Source organism: Gobio gobio (genome assembly GCF_949357685.1).
Source record: "Gobio gobio genome assembly, chromosome: 13".
Taxonomy (NCBI): Eukaryota; Metazoa; Chordata; class Actinopteri; order Cypriniformes; family Gobionidae; genus Gobio; species Gobio gobio.
The window spans coordinates 27204358-27225496 of NC_137106.1; the positions used below are offsets into that span (position 1 = coordinate 27204358).

Here is a 21139-nt window from a genome sequence, read left to right on the forward strand (position 1 = left end):
ATGCTTGGCAAGGTTTGATGTAGGGCTGGGCGATATATCGCATGACATTGTTAGGCGCATCTCGTCAGTAAAGCCGGTTCCTTGATTAGTAGTAAATCGCCATCACCTGCTTTCAGATAGAGCGGCGTTTACTACACAGAGCCGTAGTTCACTGAAAAGCTGAGCCATATCGCATTAATTATCACGGACGTATCGCCTGCGATAATTAATGCGATATGGCTCAGCTTGTCAGTGAACTACGGCTTTGTGTAGTAAACGCCGCTCTATCTGAAAGCAGGTGATGGCGATTTACTACTAATCAAGGAACCGGCTTTACTGACGAGATGCGCCTAACAATGTCATGCGATATATCGCCCAGCCCTAGTTTGATGGTTCTTCAGCAGTTTTATAAGCAAAGTAATTCCAAATTTCACGTCTAATCCTCTTTTTATTAATGAGTTTGAGCGTGTTGAGTGAGATTCAACTGCTGCATTCATCTTGTTCTGTTGCCACATTTGCCGGTTTCACGTCAGTTTGGGTAGCGCGCTGCCACCTAGCGGTGAACTTCGGAACAGCAGCATATACCGAAATGAGCAAAATCATGATATTGTACCGTTTGAAATAAAATATATACCGGTATTTTTCCAGTACCGGTATACCGCGCATCCCTAACACACACACACACAAACACACACACACACACACACACACACACACACACACAGACGGCGCGCGCAAGTCCCGAAGCCAGATCGCTTTCACTTTCGTGCTCATAAATTTTGTCAAGTACATGCGTTTAAAGGCTTGCCAGTTTCAACATTTAAAGCGATTGTGCACTATTCAAAAACAACAATATGGACAATGTATCTGTTCAGGGCTCAGCTTTTTTTTGTGACAGAGAGAGCCGAGCCGTGTTGCGTCTCTGACAACGCGCGCGCCCTGAAGGCAGACCTTTCACCTGCGTCCTCACAAAGTTTGTCATTTGTATGTGGTTTAAGCCCGGCCAGTTTTCGACCATCAGATGTGTATTATGTTGAACTAATGCCTGATATATTGTGACAAACGAGCACTCAGACAGAAGCTCGCACATCACGTGAAGATCGCGCGCAGAAACGCAGTGTCAACGCTGTCCTGTGACTAAAGTAAAGTCACTAAAGTAGCTTATAAACTCAACCGTTTATAGGCATACATTTTAATACCTTTGAAGAAAGTACAAACCACAGCTTCATAATGAATAGAGACGGTATGAGTAATTCACACACAATCACTCTCTCATTAATGCATTAAAATAAATGTAATGTGGGCCTAATGTGTTCATTTATCTGCATCTGATGTACAACAAACAGAAATCTGCTCCATAGACAATAACTGCTGAAAGTGAACCGTTTCCTTCAAGTACTTTAAAGTCACAAAGAAATGCACTTTTTCATTAGAAAAAAAAATCCACCTTTAATAGTAGAAAATATTTACAGTACAAACCTTATCAGTGAACTTACTCAAAAACCTTATGAGGGTAAAAAATACAAAAAAAGCAAAATAATCGTTCATTAATTGTAATCAAGGTAAAATGTTCAATTAATCGAGGTTTTTATTTTTGGTCAAATCGTTACAGCCCTAGCCTACATGCATTAAATATTGAAGAACATAAAAAATGACAATGAATAGCCTATGTAATGTGGTGCATAGAAAAAATTTACGTAATTTGAGATCTGAGACTTTGTGTCATATCAATAGTAATAAAGCACAAATATTATTGCAATTTATTGGACTGGAGGTCCGCTACAATGTTTATTTCATTCATTAACTGAAAACAGTATGACTAGTCGATTCTTTGGATTTAAGAATCGATATTGTTTTGTTAAAGTGAGAATCGATTAAAATCGAGAAATCAATATTTTTTTACCCAGCCCTAGCGTTCTGTGTCAGAATGTCTTCCATTGGCCTCATTCCTGTTGCGTGTCCTTAATCTGGCAACCAGTGTGGATTTGGACCGCAGTACCCATTTCAACCACTAGTCAATATTACATACTGCACCTTTAAGCTCAAGTGCTTCAATATAACGGATAAATAAAATAGTCAAAATTATAGTCAAGACTACTTACACTGGACATGCTGGTTTCGTCCTCATCACCAGCTGCAGCCATGTATCTCCATGCATCTCATGTATGAAACTGCTAATGCACTTGCATTCTAATAAAGTAGCCTTGTTGACAAGTTTGGTAGGGCAAAACAGTAATAGTAAGAGTAATAAACTGCTGCAAAAAACATTTGGTGCCAGGCAACAACAAGTGATTGCATTAAGCCGGATGAACACTGTATGATTTATAATAGTTCTTTATGATTGTTGCTTGTCAGACTACAAACATAATCCCTGCTGTGAGACATGTCACACTGTAGGATCTCAGTTGTCATTAATGTCAGTCAGGATGCATTCAAAAAGGATGCATCCATGTTGTCTCACTAATTGCGTCATCAGGTTCGGTGCGCCTATTGGTTTTTGATTTGACGTTGTCGTCACACTGCAGGACTGTGCGTCAAATCTTCTGACTCTGCCAGAATTGCGTTGGAGGTAAAACTTTATCGCAATGGTCATTAATCAGCTGTCGGTGAACTTGTCAAACTAGCGATCAAAGGCTACAGATTTTAGCTAGGATCAGAAGAATCTTTTAGGATTCTAAATTGCCTCAGACTGCCAAATTGTGGCTAAAATTGTACTGGAGTAAAGTGTAGTGTACATATACGTGTACCGGTAGTTTCTAATATCTTTGATACTCAGTCAAACTACAAAGTAGCCAAAAATATACTTAAAGGGTTAGTTCACCCAAAAATGAAAATTCTGTCATTAATTACTCACCCTCACGTCGTTCGAGACCCGTAAGACCTCCGTTCATATTCGGAACACAAATGAAGATATTTTTGTTGAAAGCTGATGGCTGAGAAAGGCCTCCATTGGCATTCAGTACACTTATACTCCCAAGACGGATAAAAGGCACTCAAAACATCGTTACAAACTCCATCTCACCACAGTGACTCTACAATATTCTTACGATGCGACGACAATAGTTTTTATACGCAAAAAAAATCAAAATAACACCTTTATCCAACTTGTTACTGCCTTCAATGTGTGCCTCCACGACGCATGCGCGAGAATATGACGCAGATCCGGCGTTCGGACAGATGACCCAGAAGTGATTTGTTTACAATCAGAGGAAGACGCGCGTATCTCAGCTGTTGGATTCTACATTGATCGTGCTTTAGGTCTCGGCGTAGTTCTCAAAATGGGGTTCGAGTGTGCATTTCATGGAATCCCGAGCCCCGGCACTACGTCATATTCTCGCGCATGCGTCGTGGAGGCACACGCGGAAGACAAGAACAAGTTTGATAAAGGTGTTATTTTGATTTTTTTTTGCGCACAAAAACTATTGTCGTCGCATCGTAAGATTATTGTAGAGTCACTGTGGTGATATGGACTTTGTAATGACATTTTAAGTGCCTTTTATCGGTCTTGGGAGTATAAGTGTACTGAATGCCAATGGAGGCCTAACTGAAGCCTTTCTCAGCATCAGCTTTCAACAAAAATATCTTCATTTGTGTTCCGAATATGAACGGAGGTCTTACGGGTCTCGAACGACATGAGGGTGAGTAATTAATGACAGAATTTTCATTTTTGGGTGAACTAACCCTTTAAGTACATTAACTATTACATTTACTCAAATAGTGTTTTTTATTGTCTTTGGAACTCAGTAATTACTTTGTATTTTAGGTGGTCTGGCGGGTATTCCAGAAAGCAAGGTTAACTTACCGTCACATATACCTTGAACTCTCGGTTGATTAACCCATACCTTGCTGACTCGAGGAGTCGAGGTATGCTGGTTCCAAAAACGCGTACTGGAGTAAGTTCAGCCAACCCAGAGTATGATAACCGTGAATTTACCATGGAAACAGATGCTAAAAGAGAGCGCACCATTCTATTTCCTTTCTTCTTCTTTTGTTTAATGGCGATGTACATAACCTACTTAGTGCACATCGCCACCTATTTGGTGGTTGTTCAATATTTTTTTTAAAGTAATCTTTATTCACAGAGAATAAGGATTATATTGTTTGTTTGATGCTAATTCATTGAATGCAGATCCATGTGTGAAATGAAAATAAAATACAAATATTTGTATTGAATTAACATTTAAACATTACCTTGTTATAAAAGTGCTTTATAATTAATATATAATATTGCATATTATATAACTAACTATATAACAAATTTGGTTATATTAATATAACTATATTAATTATATAACACGCATCTGAATACCTCTTAAGCAAACTAACACTGGAACATAACCTGCTCCAGAGGTTACTTACTCTTAAACATACCCAGGTATGGCAAATAACCTGCTTTCTGGAATACACCCCAGATGCGGTGATTGTAAACAATTTATGTGTTTGGCATAGTGAACTCCTATTTGTGCCTTCACACAACCATGAATTGACAATTCTTGTATTTTATGGAAGGTTTCATGCCGACTTTAAGAAATGTCCTGTCCTCTATCTCTTGCCAACAGGTGTCGGAACACTGAGAGCACTAGGGGGTGCTGCTCACCTCTCCCACTTGGCAAGACGCAGTCCCACCCAGTATGCTCCAGTCACTGCCGCCCTGCAGCAGAACAGACATTCAAGCTTCTTCAACAAATGTAAGCATGCTATGATATGCTTTGTTTAGATGCTTTTTGGTGATCCCTGCAGGTATTGTACCATAAGTTGCTTTAAGCATCTGCTGAATGACTAAAATCCGATGTCCGACCCGAGATCCGAGTGGGTTCGGGTCCAAAACTTGCCTCAGACACTGGTCGGGTTTGGTATTAGTGGCTTCTGGTCTCTGGTAATTTAATGTGAATTCTTAAATCCGAATTCTTTTAAAATATGTCAGGCATTTAACCAAATTGTATTATTTAAAACAATTCTATAACAACGTTATCATCTCACTTTTTCTAAGTTCTCTCTGAGTCCGAACTTCTATTTGTATTGGACTCTATGCATGGTTGCTTCTGCATTCAGACTCATATAGACATTTACATTTATTAATTTAGTAGACGCTTTTAGCGACTTACAACTAAGGAATAGAGGAAGCGATCCGTCATGGAGGCGAAAAATAAAAAAAGTGCTTGAAATACTAAGCTTTGGACATTGCTTAGACAGGGTTTTTCCTGGGTCAAAAATGGTCTTCGGTGGTGGCTGACAGACATGGTCATTCATACACACACACACACACACGCACAGTAAAAAAGTACCCTACCCACGTAATCTGCAAGCGCAATACTGACAATACATTTTAAATAAATTCAAAGAAAGTGTGTAATTTTTGCTTATCTTATTTTGATACCTTGATGTTTGTTTTTGTTCCTCATTTTTACAATATTTACAGATAATTGTTTTGGTATATAATCATATCAATATTAAAAAGTAGTATTAAAAAAATGAACAAATAGCCTAATTTTCTGCCATATACAATTTCATAAAATTATCAGCTAGCTAATAACAACTTTGTTCTGGGTTCACCTCCAGTCTGAACTAAATGATGTATAGGCTATTTATTTTACTACACATTGTGAACATAAATAAGCTGAAAGACTGTGGTTAATTAAAACTAACTCTTACACCCACTCTTGCTAAATTGGGTAAGCACACTTGTGTTCTCATTTCAGATGTGTTCAGAATAAATGATTTAACTGATTCGTGAGTTCAGTGTTGGACAGATCAGTTGTTCTAACCAGTCGTTGAAATGATTCGGTTCAAAGGAGTCATTAGGTCGCGAATCGGACATTAGCAGACGCGTTGTGTGTGAATCCCATCTGTTAGAACATAGCGAAAGATTTGTCGACACACAGAAAACACTTCATAACCGGATAGGATTTGTTTCCCGTTTATTGAAAGTATGGTTTATGTCAGCTGGTCAGAGAAGAGTCAACGTTTTTTGAGCGCAATTCACACCCAGTGGTAATTAAAGGAAAACATCGTCTGATAGCGCCACGTGCAACATGGATTCGGTCTTGCGACCTTTTGATTTTGATTAACATAATATGTGAAATATTAGAAAGCTAAGAATGATTATTTTGAAGACAGAGAGAGTTTGAGCGGGGGAGGAGCTCTCTGATCGTTCTCTCTGACACTCGGTTAACGCAAGCGCAGCAATCATCTATTCTACATCACTCATAAATCACATAAATCAAATAAGGCTTTGGCGGGACAAAAATTTGTTTTGGCTACCGCCAAAAAACTTTCAATGTAGGAAAAACCCTGTTAGAGTAGCATAAGCTAGAATAGAGAGGGAATAGAGGTATATGTATTTTTTTAATTAATTTTTTTATTAAGTGCTCACGAAAGAGATGAGATTCAGCTGTCTTTGGAATGTTGTCAGCGATTCTGCATTCCGGATGGAGGTAGGCAGATCGTTCCACTAGCAACGAACAGTGAACGAAAATTTTCTGGAAAGGGATTTCATGCCTCTCTGTGATGGTACCATGAGCCGTCGCTCCTTAGCTGAGCGAAGGCTTCTGCTGGGGGTGTAGACTCATAGGAGCGAGTAGAAGTATGCGGGAGCTGAGCCTGTGGTGGATCTGTAGGCAAGCGTCAACGCCTTGAACTTGATGCGAGCAGCGAGTGTTAGCCAGTTGAGAGAGGTGAAGAGAGGTGTGAATGAGTTTGTGCTCATTGAAGACAGGACGTGCCGCTGCATTCTTTATCATTTGAAGCATCTTGATCACACACGATGGAAGTCCAGCCATAAGCGGCGCTTTGCAGTAGTCAAGCCTGGAAATGACCAGGGCCTGGACAAGAAGCTGTGTTGCATTTGTGCAGTGCAAACCTGCATGACCGAGCTGTCTTTGAAATGTGGTCTTTGAAGGACAGCTGGTCATCAAAGGATACTCTAAGATTTCTGACCGACCTTGAAGGGGTAATCAAGGATGAACCTAGCTGGATGGTGAAATTGTGTTGTAGAGTCGGATTGGCGGGGAAAACAAGAAGCACAGTCTTTGCCAGGTTGAGCTGCAGGTGATGTTCTTTCATCCATGCCGAGATGTCCACCAGACAGCTTGAGATTCGTGCAGCTACTGTGGGATCATCTGGTTGAAATGAAAGGTAGAGTTATGTGTCATCAGCATAGCAATGGTATGAGAAGCCATGTGCCTGTATGATGGGTCCCAGTGATGTAGTGTAAATGGAGAAGAGGAGAGGTCCAAGCACTGAGCCCTGAGGAACCCCAGTGGTCAGTTGATGTTCTTTGGATACCTCCCCTCTTCAGGCAACCTTGAAAGACCTACCTGTAAGATAGGACTCAAACCAGTGGAGTGGAATTCCTGTGATGCCCAGTGATGAGAGGGTGGACAGAAGAATCTGGGGCCGGATTCACGAAAATCTTCTTAAGAAAGAAGTTAAGAAAATTCTGAAGATAAATTCTAAGAAGTTCGTTAGAATGTTCCTAAGTGCAATTCTTGAAAAATTCTTAAGAAGTTCTCAAATATTTTCTTAAGAACATCATAATTTTTTACTTAAGAAGAAAATAAAAGGTGTTATTTGGTGTTATTTTATTGAAAGGTATTACTGAACACTCGCTGAATGAAAAACACCTCAAAGCTCGTCGTTTTGCGCTTCCTGCAGATTACCGTAGATATCATAATAAGTGTGCAGACTATTTTCGTCCTGACTGGCTTTACGGGAGTAAATCACTCAATGTCGTGTTTTCAATGTGCCGTGTCTATAAAATCGTTATTTTATAAGAGCCTAATCATTTATCAAGAACGCTGCTCGGGTACCAAAGATTGGCCGTTAGATCTACACAAGACGAATCATATCTCAGAGACATCAGAGCCCGCGGCAGACGTCAGAAGGACTAGCCGAGGTAAAGCTTCTCTCGCCGGGGTTAACGAGCGCTGAACACCCGCTGATTGCCTGGATCTCACAACTCCGAAAACGGCAGATAAAATTGTAAAATAGGCGCTCTCTTTATAAATAAACCACAGATTTAATCTTTAAATAAGTACATTCTCACCTGAAAAAGTCTTAAAACTACAATTTGTGACACATTAACAGTGGAATTGGTATTTAAGATAGGTTGGAGGTTATCTTAAATTTACAATGTTTTTAAAGAACATAATTTTCGTGAATATGAATACTTCTTAAATTTTATCTTAAAAACAATCATAAGAAAAAAGATAAGAACATTCTTAAGAAAAGTTTTTGGGAATACAAAATATTCTTATATTTTTTCTTAAGTTAGAAAATAAGAAGAAATTGGCAGTTAAGAATAATTTCATTCTTAAGAATGTTTTGTGAATCCAGCCCCTGATGATTGACCGTGTCAAAGGCAGCAGATAGATCGAGGAGGACGAGGACTGATGATTTGGAATCAGCTTTCGCCATCCACAGGGCTTCAGTGACCAACAGTAATGCAGTCTCTGTTGAGTGGCCCCTTTTGAAACCTCATTGGTTGACGTCTAGCTGGTTATACTGTGAGAGGAAAGATGAAAGCTGGTCATTCAAGTGTTTTGGCTATGAATGGTAGGAGAGAAACATGTCTGTAGCTATCTACAAGTGATGTGTTTAATGTGGGTTTTTTTAAGCAGTGGGGTTACCCGAGCCTGCTTGAATGTGGTAGGGAAAATGTGTGTTGATGATTTGTGTGAGTGCTGGTAGGAGTGTAGGAGAGATGGCTTTTAGAAGGTGTGAGGGGATGGGATCTAGAGGACAGGTGGTAGGATGGCTGGAGTCTGGAGAGGAGAAGTTTAGATACTAATATTCTGCCTCAGTGAGTGTAGAGATATTGCCGGCTGTTGATGTGGCTGATCTAGAATCCTGTGTGTGTGGAGGGGAGAACTGACTACTGATGGTTGTTGTTTTATCAATGAAGAAATGGGCAAAATCATTTGCAGATAAAGAGGTGGGGAGGGGGACAGAGGAGAGAGTTGAATGTTCTGAAAAGCGTGAGTGTGTTTGAAGTGCTGTTGATTTTGTTGTGGAAATATGAAGACCTAGCCGCATGGACTAGATGAGGGAGCAGAGATTGATACTTACTCAGGTCAGACAGGTCGTTGATTTGCGCCATTTACTCTCTGCTGCCCTGAGTTTAGTCAGGTGTTCATGAAGAACATCAGATAACCAAGGGTAAGAGGGAGTAGTGTGTGCTATATAGACGCATATAGTTGCTCCACATTTTTGCCTTCCGTTTCAACAAGCGCTGTCTGCATGGATTTTAGACTCGCTGCTTGCAAGAGCTTTCACGGATTACGGTGAACAATGTCAATTGAAGTGGTATTTCTCACACCGGATGTTTCAAGTTATGGCGACAACTTTGCGGGCAAGTATTCTCAAGCTAACAAGCTAGCTAGCTTTGTTGTGACAGTTCATACTCTTATACATTTGAATCTTCTGTTGCACCTTTTTAGACCTTCTGTTTTTATAGTTTCACTAATGTTATTATGTATTAATATTAGTATAATATTCATCTTAATTACATTTTATCGAGCTATCATGTTTATTTTTCCAATCCGCTGGTCACCATTGAAAGCCGGACTCAGAAATAACTTGTATGCATTGGACAGGCAATAATATAAAGTAATAATAAGTAAGTAAATAAATAATTGAAAGTAATGGAGCAGCGACCAAATCAGTCAGCAGGACACTGGGATTTTTCCTGACTGACTACAGGGGTGCAGGCTTTGGGCACATCAATGCCATTTATGTTCGGGTCCAGTCGGGTTCGAAAATGAATGCCGTCATTTTTTTTCTTTAAAAAAATGTTTATTTATGCCCGTTGGGTTCAGATAAGAAGTGATTCGGGTCGGATACAGATTTTAGGACCTAAGACCTCTAACCTGCAGTCCACAGCAGTTAATTTATGGACCGTTCTTGCATTCCATCGCCGCTATTTTTTTGTTATTTGTGTATGTTCACATGCATTAGACTGACATCTACAGGGAGTGCAGAATTATTAGGCACGTTGATTTTCTGATCATATTTTTTTTCCAGGCACATTTGACCAATTCCAAACCACAGTAATCCTAATAACTACTATTAATTTAGTATTTAATAATGTATAAGTGATATATAATTGTTCATGAAGGCTGGAAATGAAAATCACCTTATATTCAGGTGTGCAGAATTATTAGGCATGTTTTCTTTTACAGATAAATTGAGCCAAAAAAGAGATTTAACTCAGACTGAAAAGTCAAAAATTATTAAATGCCCATGAGAAGGATGCAATACTAATGCAATACTAGACATTGCAGTTAAGGCGTGACCATTGGACAGTGAAATGCTCGTTGGGTCTGCAGGGTCAGACAAAAACATGTGGCGGAGAAAAGACACCTATTAAACGCAAAAGAATTAAGAATTACGGTGAAGAATTAAGGGTGAAACCATCAGGAACCCTTTAGTCTCCAGCGCCACCATTTTCCAGAGCTGCAACCTACCTGGAGTCTCCAGAAGTGCAAGGTGTCAGGATCTCAGAGACTTCAGTTAGGTAAAGAATCCTAAAAAATGACCCCCACTAAATAAGAATCATAAGCTGAAGTGTTGTAAAATACATGAAGCCTGCTTTTTTATAGGCTTTATAGGTTTTATAGGTTGAGAGTGACTCTTGAAGGACCAGCACCACATCCTCTAGTACCACTGTTTGAAGAATTCATCTTCCAGAATCTGGCAGTACGTTTTGGGAGTTCATTTTAGTCCACCCTGAAGTCCGTTTTGCAGAGATGGACTAAAAATGAACTCCCAAAACGTACTGCCAGATTCTGGAAGATGAATTCTTCAAACAGTGGTACTAGAGGATGTGGTGCTGGTCCTTCAAGAGTCACTCTCAACCTATCTGTCCATAAAGCCTATAAAAAAACCTTCTTCATGTATTTTACAACACTTCAGCTTGTGATTCTTATTTAGTGGGGGTCATTTTTAGGATTCCTTTCCTAACTGAAGTCTCTGAGATCCTGACACCTTGCACTTCTGGAGACTCCAGGTAGGTTGCAGCTCTGGAAAATGGTGGCGCTGGAGACTAAAGGGTTCCTGATGGTTTCACACTTAATTCTTCACCTTAATTCTTAATTCTTTTGCAGTTAATAGGTGTCTTTTCTTCACCACCTGTTTTTGTCAGATCCTGCTGACCCAACGAGCATTTCACTGTCCAGTGGTCATGCCTTAACTGCAATGTCTAGTATTGCATTAGTATTGCATCCTTCTCATGGGCATTTAATACTTTTTGACTTTTCAGTCTGAGTTAAATCTCTTTTTTGGCTCAATTTATCTGTACAAGAAAACATGCCTAATAATTCTGCACACCTGAATATAAGGTGATTTTCATTTCCAGCCTTCATGAACAATTATATATCACTTATACATTTTAAAATACTAAATCAATAGTAGTTATTAGGATTACTGTGGTTTGGAATTGGTCAAATGTGCCTGGAAAAAAAATATGATCAAAAAATCAACGTGCCTAATAATTCTGCACTCCCTGTATGGTCATTGTGTCCAGTCTCGTGTATTTTTAGATGTTATTTTAAACTTATTTTTCAAATGGAAACAAAATTACTTATGGGTTTTACATATAGGTCATGGGGCATAGTTTGCTTCCACATGAATCTTACTAGTATCGAGAATATTTTAGAAGTGATGCATAGACAGTTTTTTGCAAAGTCACAAACCATTTCTGCTGCACCATGAAATCTGAATTTAAATATGTCTTAATTTGAGGGAATTAAACAAAAACATCTGCTTAACAGCCCTTTTATTCTAATATATGCAACGTTGTTTGTTCTTGCATCTTTTTTGTGTGTCTGCTTTCATAAGGATCTGTTTCTTGAGACATAAACAGTTTTCATTAAAATTGTCCAGGCTTAAGAAAATTTTACAATTATAAAGAAAAATCTGTGCATCCAAAACTTTTAGAACTGCATAGGGAAGTGTATTTTAATTTATAAAAATGAATTTTGCAAATTAGCTTTACACAATATGGTACTTGCATTTGAATGGCTGTTTTTCCCCCCAGTTTTATCTATGTATATTGTATCCGTCCCTATTCAAATAAACCATAAATAAATACATTTAAAAGTGAAAGGCAGGACAAAAAAAACTTATATTTATCAAAAATGTGTTAAGTTGATCAAAAGTGACTGTAAAGACATTAATAATGTTACAAAAGGTTTGTCAAATAAATGCAGGGAATATTCTACTTGAAAATACTTAATTAGGATTTTTTTTTGTTAATATTATTTTCCTCTTCCTGCAACAAGGGATTGAGTTTTTGTGCTGGTGTGGCTGGGGATGTGTGTACTGGGGATGTTTGGTTGTCAGATAGAATTATGATATTTCATGAACTGCTGTTGTTGGAATCGAATGCTTCATTAGGCCTGGCAGGCCTCTCGGTCTCATCTAATTAAGTCCTAATTAAATCAGAACAACATCAAACAACTCCCAACGTCCCAGATTACCCAACCCCTCTAAATACACATACGCACACACACACTCATGCACACATAATATCGATAAAACTTCATACCTGCATTGTAAAACCAACAGTTGAAATGTACTTTTTAGTGGGCCGTCACTAAATACTCAGGTTAAAACAATACTAAGGGTTTATTATTTATTCTTCACCTTATTTGACTGTTAGTGATGTGGCTGTGTAGGTGTTTATGATTTTTATTCACATCCATTTATTCCCTTAGTGACAGCTGATGAGCTTTGGCGTGGTGTCTTGGCCGAGTCTGGTGCTGGTGCCAGAAAGGGAAGAGGAAAGAGAACCAAACGTAAATTGAAGAGAGATCTCAACAGAGGCCAGAACCTTGGAGAAGGTACATCCTACACAACATACTAAAACATTTCAAGGAGCCTTGATTTACACTTTTATTGCACTTTTAAGTCCATTTATAAGGATTGATATACGTTTAGACAAGTATATGGTGATATACCATTTTATGACCTGTTTTTGCAGCATACAAGTTATCTAAGTGGAATGAATGAGCTTGTGTAGGGATCATTTAAGGTATGTCTGCATTAGAGCTGCATGATTCTGGATAAATTGAGAATCAAAATGTTTTTGTTTGAAATAGAGATCACGATTCTGAATAGACGACTAAGCAAATTTACTTGAGGTTCTGACAAAATGTTAACTTCTGTAGTCTATTTAAAAAATAGTTCATTAATTTGAATTCACAGGGCTCAAAATTAACTTTTGAACTTGGTAGCATTGGTGCTCCCAAATTCAAAAAGTGAGAAGCACCAGCAAAAATTTAGGAGCATTTTTGTGTTATAAATATAATTTGAAGCAATATTCTCACCAGTGTTCTATCAGTTCTATCATAGCCTGTTTAAATCTGCATATTTGTGATTTAAATTGTGCACATTAATTGACCTTCAAAATTACATTTTTCCTTAATCTTATTAAATATATGCTTCATCTTTAATTTTAAATTCTTAAATTTGATCAATACATTTAATTAGAGTAATAAGACACTATAGGGCTGTTGCAAACCAAATTAAATAATTTTCACTGAAAAATGTATTAATTAATTAACATTAACCCCTAGGAGTCTGAGCTGTTTTGGGGCCCTTTAGAAGTTTTGACATGCTCTGACATTTGTGCATTTTTCAGTTGCTTATAAACATATTAATGGCAAAAGTGTAATTACACTGTATTCAGCACAAACTGGGCTACCATAATATGTGAGCAACATGTATGTACATGCTTGTATTTTTGAGAGAATAATGTTTATGCATAATTTTTGAAAAAACACACAATAGATATGTGTTCACAAGACCTTTGATTATTGGGTGTTTTTGCATTGAGTTTTTGCTTCAAAATGATGTGAGAATCATTGAGCCTACTCATTCACATAAAACAATATATTCATTTACATTTTGTAAAACACTTTTTCTTTACTCAGGCCTTATGCGAGTAGGCGTGAACTAACCATGAATAATAATGTGATCACTCCTGAGAAACAAAGACCTGCATAATAATGAGCTGCATAATAAATGAGCTTTAGGTAGGCCTACTAGATTTTAGGTTTACTAGATAAGTACAGTAACAGTAAAAAAAAAAAAAAGTTTTCTGGGGGGGAAATCTAAATGTTTTTTGCTTAAAGCAAGCTAAATTCTCTGCCAAAAAAGAAACAAGATTTCGTTTAGAAATGTTTTTGAAAGAAGAGTTTATAGAAGGAAATTCAGTTTAAAGAAAGCAATTCACTTTCTAAAAAACAAACAAAAAAACTACAACATAGGGTATATTATATTTAAACATCAATATGAAGCAAAATTCGTTTTAAAAACATTGATTAATATTAAGATACAATTTATACAAAACGAAATTCAGTTTAAAGAAAGCAATTAACTTTCTAAAAAAAACAATAACAACAGCATAGGGTATAATATTTAAACATCAATATGAAGCAAAATTTGTTTTAAAAACATTGATTAAAATTAAGATACAATTTATGCAAAACAAAATTCACTGTTAAAAACGCAATTAATACTCAAAAATAATTTCCATCTTAAGTTAATTTATGAGACGCGTGCAATGCAGCGCTAAGGCTGTCTGTTATATTGACTTCTTATAAAATATGAAGCAACTATATTAAAAACATTGATTAAATTAAGATACAATTTATACAAAACGAAAACAGGCCAAATAAATCTTGTCTAAACAGTCTTGTGTCATGCTGCATCAGGATTTATATTTAAACAGTCTTTTTGCGTTTCATATTCACAGATGCTAACTGAATAAACTTACCACAATGAGCCCTGAATCAGCTTTCCGTGAGGAGAATTATTCCAGGATTATTACTCAAAGCGATGTTCCTGAACCATAGCTTCACTAGTTGTGTTTGTATGAGTTGATGTGTGTGTGGGCGTCGACGCATGGATTGCATGTATTTGAATCTGAATGAGCGTGCGGTCTGTGGGCGTGGCCGCATTAGCGGATAATGAGTCAGTAATGAGTTGACTGATATCTCCCACTTTTCACACAGATTACATAAACACAGAATATTTGTTTTCGTTTTGATTTACATGATTTAAAACCTGACATTTCAACGTTTCTTTAGACATGTCTCATGTTTGTGTGTCAAGTTTTCACTAAGTTACAGGTCATTTTCTGAAGAGAATCAGATTAGACATCATTGAGAGAAGCTGAAGATCGCAAATCATGTTTGTTTCCCTTATTTTGCAAAAAGCACAACAATTTGTTTTTAGTGTGACTGTACACAAAAAAAAAAGAAACTTAACCGAATATAATGATGTATAACACTTGCATGAATTATAAAAAACGACAGAGTTATTTGAGTCTCTTTGGCACTGATAAGAAAAAAAGAGAGCCGATCGCGCCGGCGCGACCGCCGACTCGAGGGGGTTAATGGTATGATATTGTTTTAAATATATTTTGAATATATAAATAAGAAATGTTGGAAAGACTGCTGACGTGATCTTATCGCTATAGCACTCCTTGCACACGTGAGTTATCGCAGGCGCATATCAACACATTATCATATTGGCAAGGCATATCGGCATATTTTTATTCATATCGGCCGATTTTTATATTTTAAGCGTTTATCGGCCGATTCCGATGTTGTGCCGATAATATTGTGCATCCATATTATTTATAGAACGTTGGACCGGTCACTGTATCAACTCACAGCAGGCACATACTGTGCCGTAACTAGCAAACATTTTGTATAGAAATGAAAACAGGTTGCACCTCAACAATTATTTGCACTCGCACAAATGCTCCCAAGTATTTTTTGAGATCGCACAGATTAAATTTTGGGTGCATATGCAACCAAAATGGTTGCAATTTCGAGCCTTGATTCATTAAAAAAAATCTGTTTGATTGAATAATGCAGTGTTTCCCAACCTTTTTTCGGTCATGGCACCCTTTGAAAATTTTCTCCATTTTGTGGCACCCCCTCGCATGCGTTATAGGGGTGTAACGGTACAGATTGCTCACGGTTCGGTTCATATCACGGTTTTAGGTTCACGGTTTCGGGTTCAGTATTTGCTATGTTCTGGGAAAAAAGGGACTACTGTCAAATAAAAATAAAGAAACTAATAAGAACAAATAATTTAAATACAAGCAGCAGCGCAAATAAATACTATTGAGCAAAGATAGGCCTACTAATAAAATAAACGATGCTTTTGAGGTTTTTCAGGTACGTCTAACATTAGTTTTCAGGTACAGAAATTGATCAAATGTAAAATAACATTGCATATTTGAGTCTATAAATTAAAGATTAATCCTATTAAACTTACAAAAGCTATTCAATCAAGAGCAGTGAGTGGTGTCCTTGTCTTTTGTTGTTTGACATTAAACAGACAGCAGTAAAGGCTACTGTGTAGGGGCAGAGAACAACCCTCACATTATCACTGATCCATAATTCACATATCACTGACAAACACACACGCATACATACTTGGGACTTCCCCTTTAAGAGCTAGAGAGTTTTGTTGATGCGTTGTTCCGGCGCAGGAGTTGAAATAAAAGTTACGACCGTTTTGGTCTCATGCTGCAATCCTGGCTCTGCGTATCTTTGATAGCTTGCAAAGGTAAAACTGCCCCTTTAAGACCTAATGCTCGGATATGCGTCGTCTTTCTCGACTATATTAAGTTTACTTAAGGCATATACAGACTATGTCTGCTAGAATACTCATCAAGATGGACATGTTGACATACTTTTTGTGTGAGTTTGTCCGTTCAAGAACAAGACTTGAAAGAGAACTCAATATTTGTGCGCTGTGAGACGTGTGCGCGCTTTCGGATGAGTGCACAGAGACCCATTTTCTCACAGTGCGTGCGACTTCTCATTCACGTCTTCTGGCACTACACCCGGGTGATGCCACGGCACCCCGGTTGGGAAACACTGGAATAATGCATTTAATGATTCGCTCATAAAGACATTCAATACTGGATGATTAAATGGTAACTTCAGTGATTTAGCATTAAGCTTTGTATTTAAACTGGGTCATTTATGCAGTAGAAATGTGAAATTATTTTTAAATTTGGTGCCTTCTAGACTGAGAAAAGACAGAAAATGTATTTTTGTCTCATGTGGATGAAAGACAACAACTCCCAGAATGCACTTGCTTCGCTGCCCTACGAGGCCACTCCGTACACCGTCGTTTTGATAATACAGTCATTTCGTTCAGTTAGAGAATAAACACTACAATTAAAAACTGAACGTGTCGTTTCAATAAAGTGTGAGAGACGCAGCAGTGTCGGATTTCATTCCTCAAGAAGAGCTGAGCAGAGCTGAGGTAAGCGCCAGTCTGGCACGTTTTCAGATCGCATATGGAAGCTAAACTATCACAGGAATTCATTGAAAAGTTGAAACACTCACTTTACTCTGCTCCGCGCTCTGTTATTATGATTGTCTGTGTGGCCGTCTGTGTCTTACATTCTGTGCGTGAGATCTCCCCCCCCCCATGGGCGGGTTGATAACATGCGGAACAGCTCCATCTAGTGGCTGTAGTCTTTAGCCTCTGGCCAAAAAATCCTCAGATGACGCGAAATGACGATATTTGCGTCATCGGAGGAATTTTTCCAGAAATAAAATGCATAATTCTCTCGTCTCAGGGGGATATGAGGGATAAATCACTGAAGTTACCCTTTAAGCATTTTTTAACAGTCACTTGTTACCACCTACTAGTGTAACAATGTAATGGATTCAGTCTTTATTTTAGATTAGATTAGATTCAACTTTATTGTCATTACACAAGTACAAGTACAAGGCAACGAAATGCAGTTTAGGTCTAACCAGAAGTGCAATAGCAGCAAGTGCAGGATATACAACGTTTGCATAAGTGCAGGACATGGATATGTACTGAATATATATAAATATATCTATAAATAGAGAGATGGTTATTACTATAAACAGAATTTACAGGTGAATATGTACAGTGAATAATATACAGATGGTTATTACTATAAACAGAATTTACAGGTGGATATGTACTATGAATATAATATAATATACAGATGGCTATTACTATAAACAGAATTTTACAGATAGAGGTATACAATGATATGTTAGGCTAAAATGAGGAATATGGTAGTGGATTAAGGTAGTGCAATAAATTATGGACAGAAGCTATCCGAAAAAAAGTGTAAAAGTGCAGTGGAAAGTGATTGCATATTACAGTTAGAAGTACGGTGCAAAATACAGATGTACACAGTTGGTACTGTAAATAACAGTCGGCAGTGCAAATGAGCATAATCCAGTTACGGTGTGGTAGTGCAAAATGCATAAGTAAACAGTTGTTACTGTAATAAACAGTCGGTAGTGCAAATAACAAAGTGAAGGCGGATGTGAGGTAGGAGAGTTATCAGTATATGAGGGAAGTGGATCAGCGGGGGTTTGAGTTCATTAAAGAGACAGCTCTGGGGAAAAAACTGTTCTTTAGTCTGCTGGTCCTGGTCCGGTGGATCCTTGGATTTGAAGTGTCAAGTTACTTTCAAAAGGTGATTTACTCTATCGCTACCATATACATCAGACGTTTCATACCCATACATGACAACTGTTCTCTCTGGCTCAGTGGCAGTGGCAACGCAAGTTCTCTGTGTTCGTACTTTCAAAGTTTTTAAAAGACATAGTCGAATCATTGTCATTTAGGAATAAGAGGGTGGGGGTGTTTGAATCAAGATTGTGATCTTTTAACGATTAATCTTACTGCTCTGTTTATAATAAACTCCTTAAAAAAAGAACCACTTTTATTACCCAAAAGATCTGGTTTTCTCTGGACAGATTTAAGGCCAACGCAAGATTAAAATCGCTATAAACAGCAATAACCATTAGCTGTCCATTTCTTGAGGTGTTTGCGCCCACTATTCCAGTTAATGAATATCAATCACGGCTCCACTTCAAGTTTAGAGTTTTATATCTGCCATTGGAATCTAACCTTCTTCTAAGCTTTCATCACTCACTGAGTGCCACAGTTATTGAGTGACTTTATTTACTTTCACTTAAAAAGACCTCAGGGGAATCTATCGATTTATTTTTCTCTCTCTCTTTCACTCCCTTATGGAGGCTTTTCCTGAAAGAAGGTAGAAACCTATAGGATCGCTGAGTGCATGCACTAAAATGTTTTCTTGTGCCCTCTTCAGGTCGTGCTGGCTACCTGTGGCCTGGTCTGAATACTCCGGTGTACAAGGATGGGTCCGTCCAGAAACCCTCTCAACGGGGAGAGGCAGAGCAGAAGGAGGTGGCAGCAAACCTGCAACGCCAGAGAGATGAATGGGAAAAACGCAGGAAGACCAAGATAAAGAAAGAGAGGGGCTGGACCGGCTACTCCTGGGGTGGGATCAGCCTGGGCCCGCTGGATCCGGGGCCCAATGGAGGTGTGTGCACCTTTCTGATTTGTCCCATTCTACTGAAAATGCCTGATCAAGGAGATATGTGGCTGTGTACATGATTTGTAATGATTAATGAATGTATCTGAAATAGTCAAACACTTTGAATAAAAAGTGTACACAATCTTTGACCATATAGTAAGATGTATGGTGCAACTCCTGCATCTACACGCTTCGGTTGCTTTAACATTCACACACTCAGACACGGCGAAACGAGATGCAGAAAGTGCAATCTCCTTGTAATTTACACAGCTGTTCATCTCTGTTCTGCCGCTCACCATCTTGCAGCGCGAATGTATTTCCTGGCGTCTGATTGGCCAGTGGGATGTTGGTGCAATCTGTAGTAGTCATGGTGATGGATTGCCCAGCGACGGTGAGGCCTGGAGTCTAAATCATGTCTAGATCTGTTCCAACAACTTCTCACCCCTGAGTCACAACAGCAAACCCCCTCCTTTTAATCGAGGAAATATGCTTGTCTCTCATGGGCAAAATGAAACACCTGTAATGAGTTACTGAAGCAACCACAAAGCCCTGGGGTTAGAGGTCCTAACAGAACGCTCACCTAATCTCATTTAACACGTTTGCTGTTCCTTATCAAAAACAAATGGGCTGTGTGAGCTCTTTTCGGCAATCCCAGCTTGTGCTAATGACCTTTGGTGTTTATTGTAATTTATAAAAAGTTGTGACTGTGCTTTGTTCTTTTCTTCTTATAGAAACTTATGAAGATTTTGACTCTCGCGTGATAGAGGTGAGTGCGAACAGAACCATGCATTTTGTAAATATAAAACTGCATTAAAATGTACTCATGTTTAGTTTTTCACCTTCTTAAATTTTTTTTAATTTATAAAAATGAATGTTGCAAATTAGCTTTACACAATATGGTACTTGCATTTGAATGGCTGTTTTTTCCCCCAGTTTTGTCCATGTATATTGTATCCGTCCCTATTCAAATAAACCATAAATAAATACATTTATAATTGAAAGGCAGGAAAAAAATACTTATATTTATCAAAAATGTGCTAAATTGATCAAAAGTGACTGTAAAGACATTAATAATGTTACAAAAGGTTTGTCAAATAAATGCAGGGAATATTCTACAGGAAAATACTTCATTAGGATTTTATTTAGTTAATATTATTTTCCTCTTCCTGCAACAAGGGATTGAGTTTTTGTGCTGGTGTGGCCTTTCTGGTAGATTTATTTCTCTTTTGACTGCCTATATTCTTGTATGTATATCAGCGCCTGAATTTGGGATTATTTTTATTTGAGGAGGGAGTTGGGGAGGCCTTTTTTATTACATTTATCTAACCTAAATGTTTGTTCATTCATTGTATTTGTGTTTTTACAATGGGGTAATTTGTTGATCAAGAGTTTAGACAGCACATGGAAGCCTGATTTCAATTTTTGAATTAAATTGAGAAAAAAGGTTGCACAAATAAATTCAATAGAATAAAGATACAAATGAAATAAAGATAAATGTTTTTTTGGTAGGTCTAATACTAATTAAGAAATTAATAGTTTTATTTAACAAAAATGTGTTAAATTGACTGTAAAGACATTTATAATGTTCCAAAAGATGTATGTCAAATAAATGCTGTTCTTTTAAACTGTCTATTCATCAAAGAATCATGAAGAAATATAGTCTTCAATTAAGCAGCACAATGTTTTCAAGATTGATAACAGTAATAGATGTTTCCTGAGCACCAGATCAGCATATTAGAATGATTTCTGAAGGATTATGTGACAATGAAGACTGGAGTAATGGCTACTGAAAAT

The 21139-nt window shown here is 37.8% G+C and overlaps 1 protein-coding gene across 1 annotated transcript in view; it reads left to right on the forward strand.

The window, feature by feature from the left end:
* The window catches only part of mrps5 (mitochondrial ribosomal protein S5), a 35513-nt gene that overhangs the window by 3432 nt on the left and 10942 nt on the right, over positions 1-21139 (forward strand). The window contains exons 2-5 of the mRNA XM_079833396.1: positions 4539-4667; positions 12693-12818; positions 19118-19351; positions 20077-20111. Of these exons, the coding sequence (XP_079689522.1) occupies positions 4539-4667; positions 12693-12818; positions 19118-19351; positions 20077-20111 (524 nt within the window). The remainder of the gene's footprint in view (positions 1-4538; positions 4668-12692; positions 12819-19117; positions 19352-20076; positions 20112-21139) is intronic.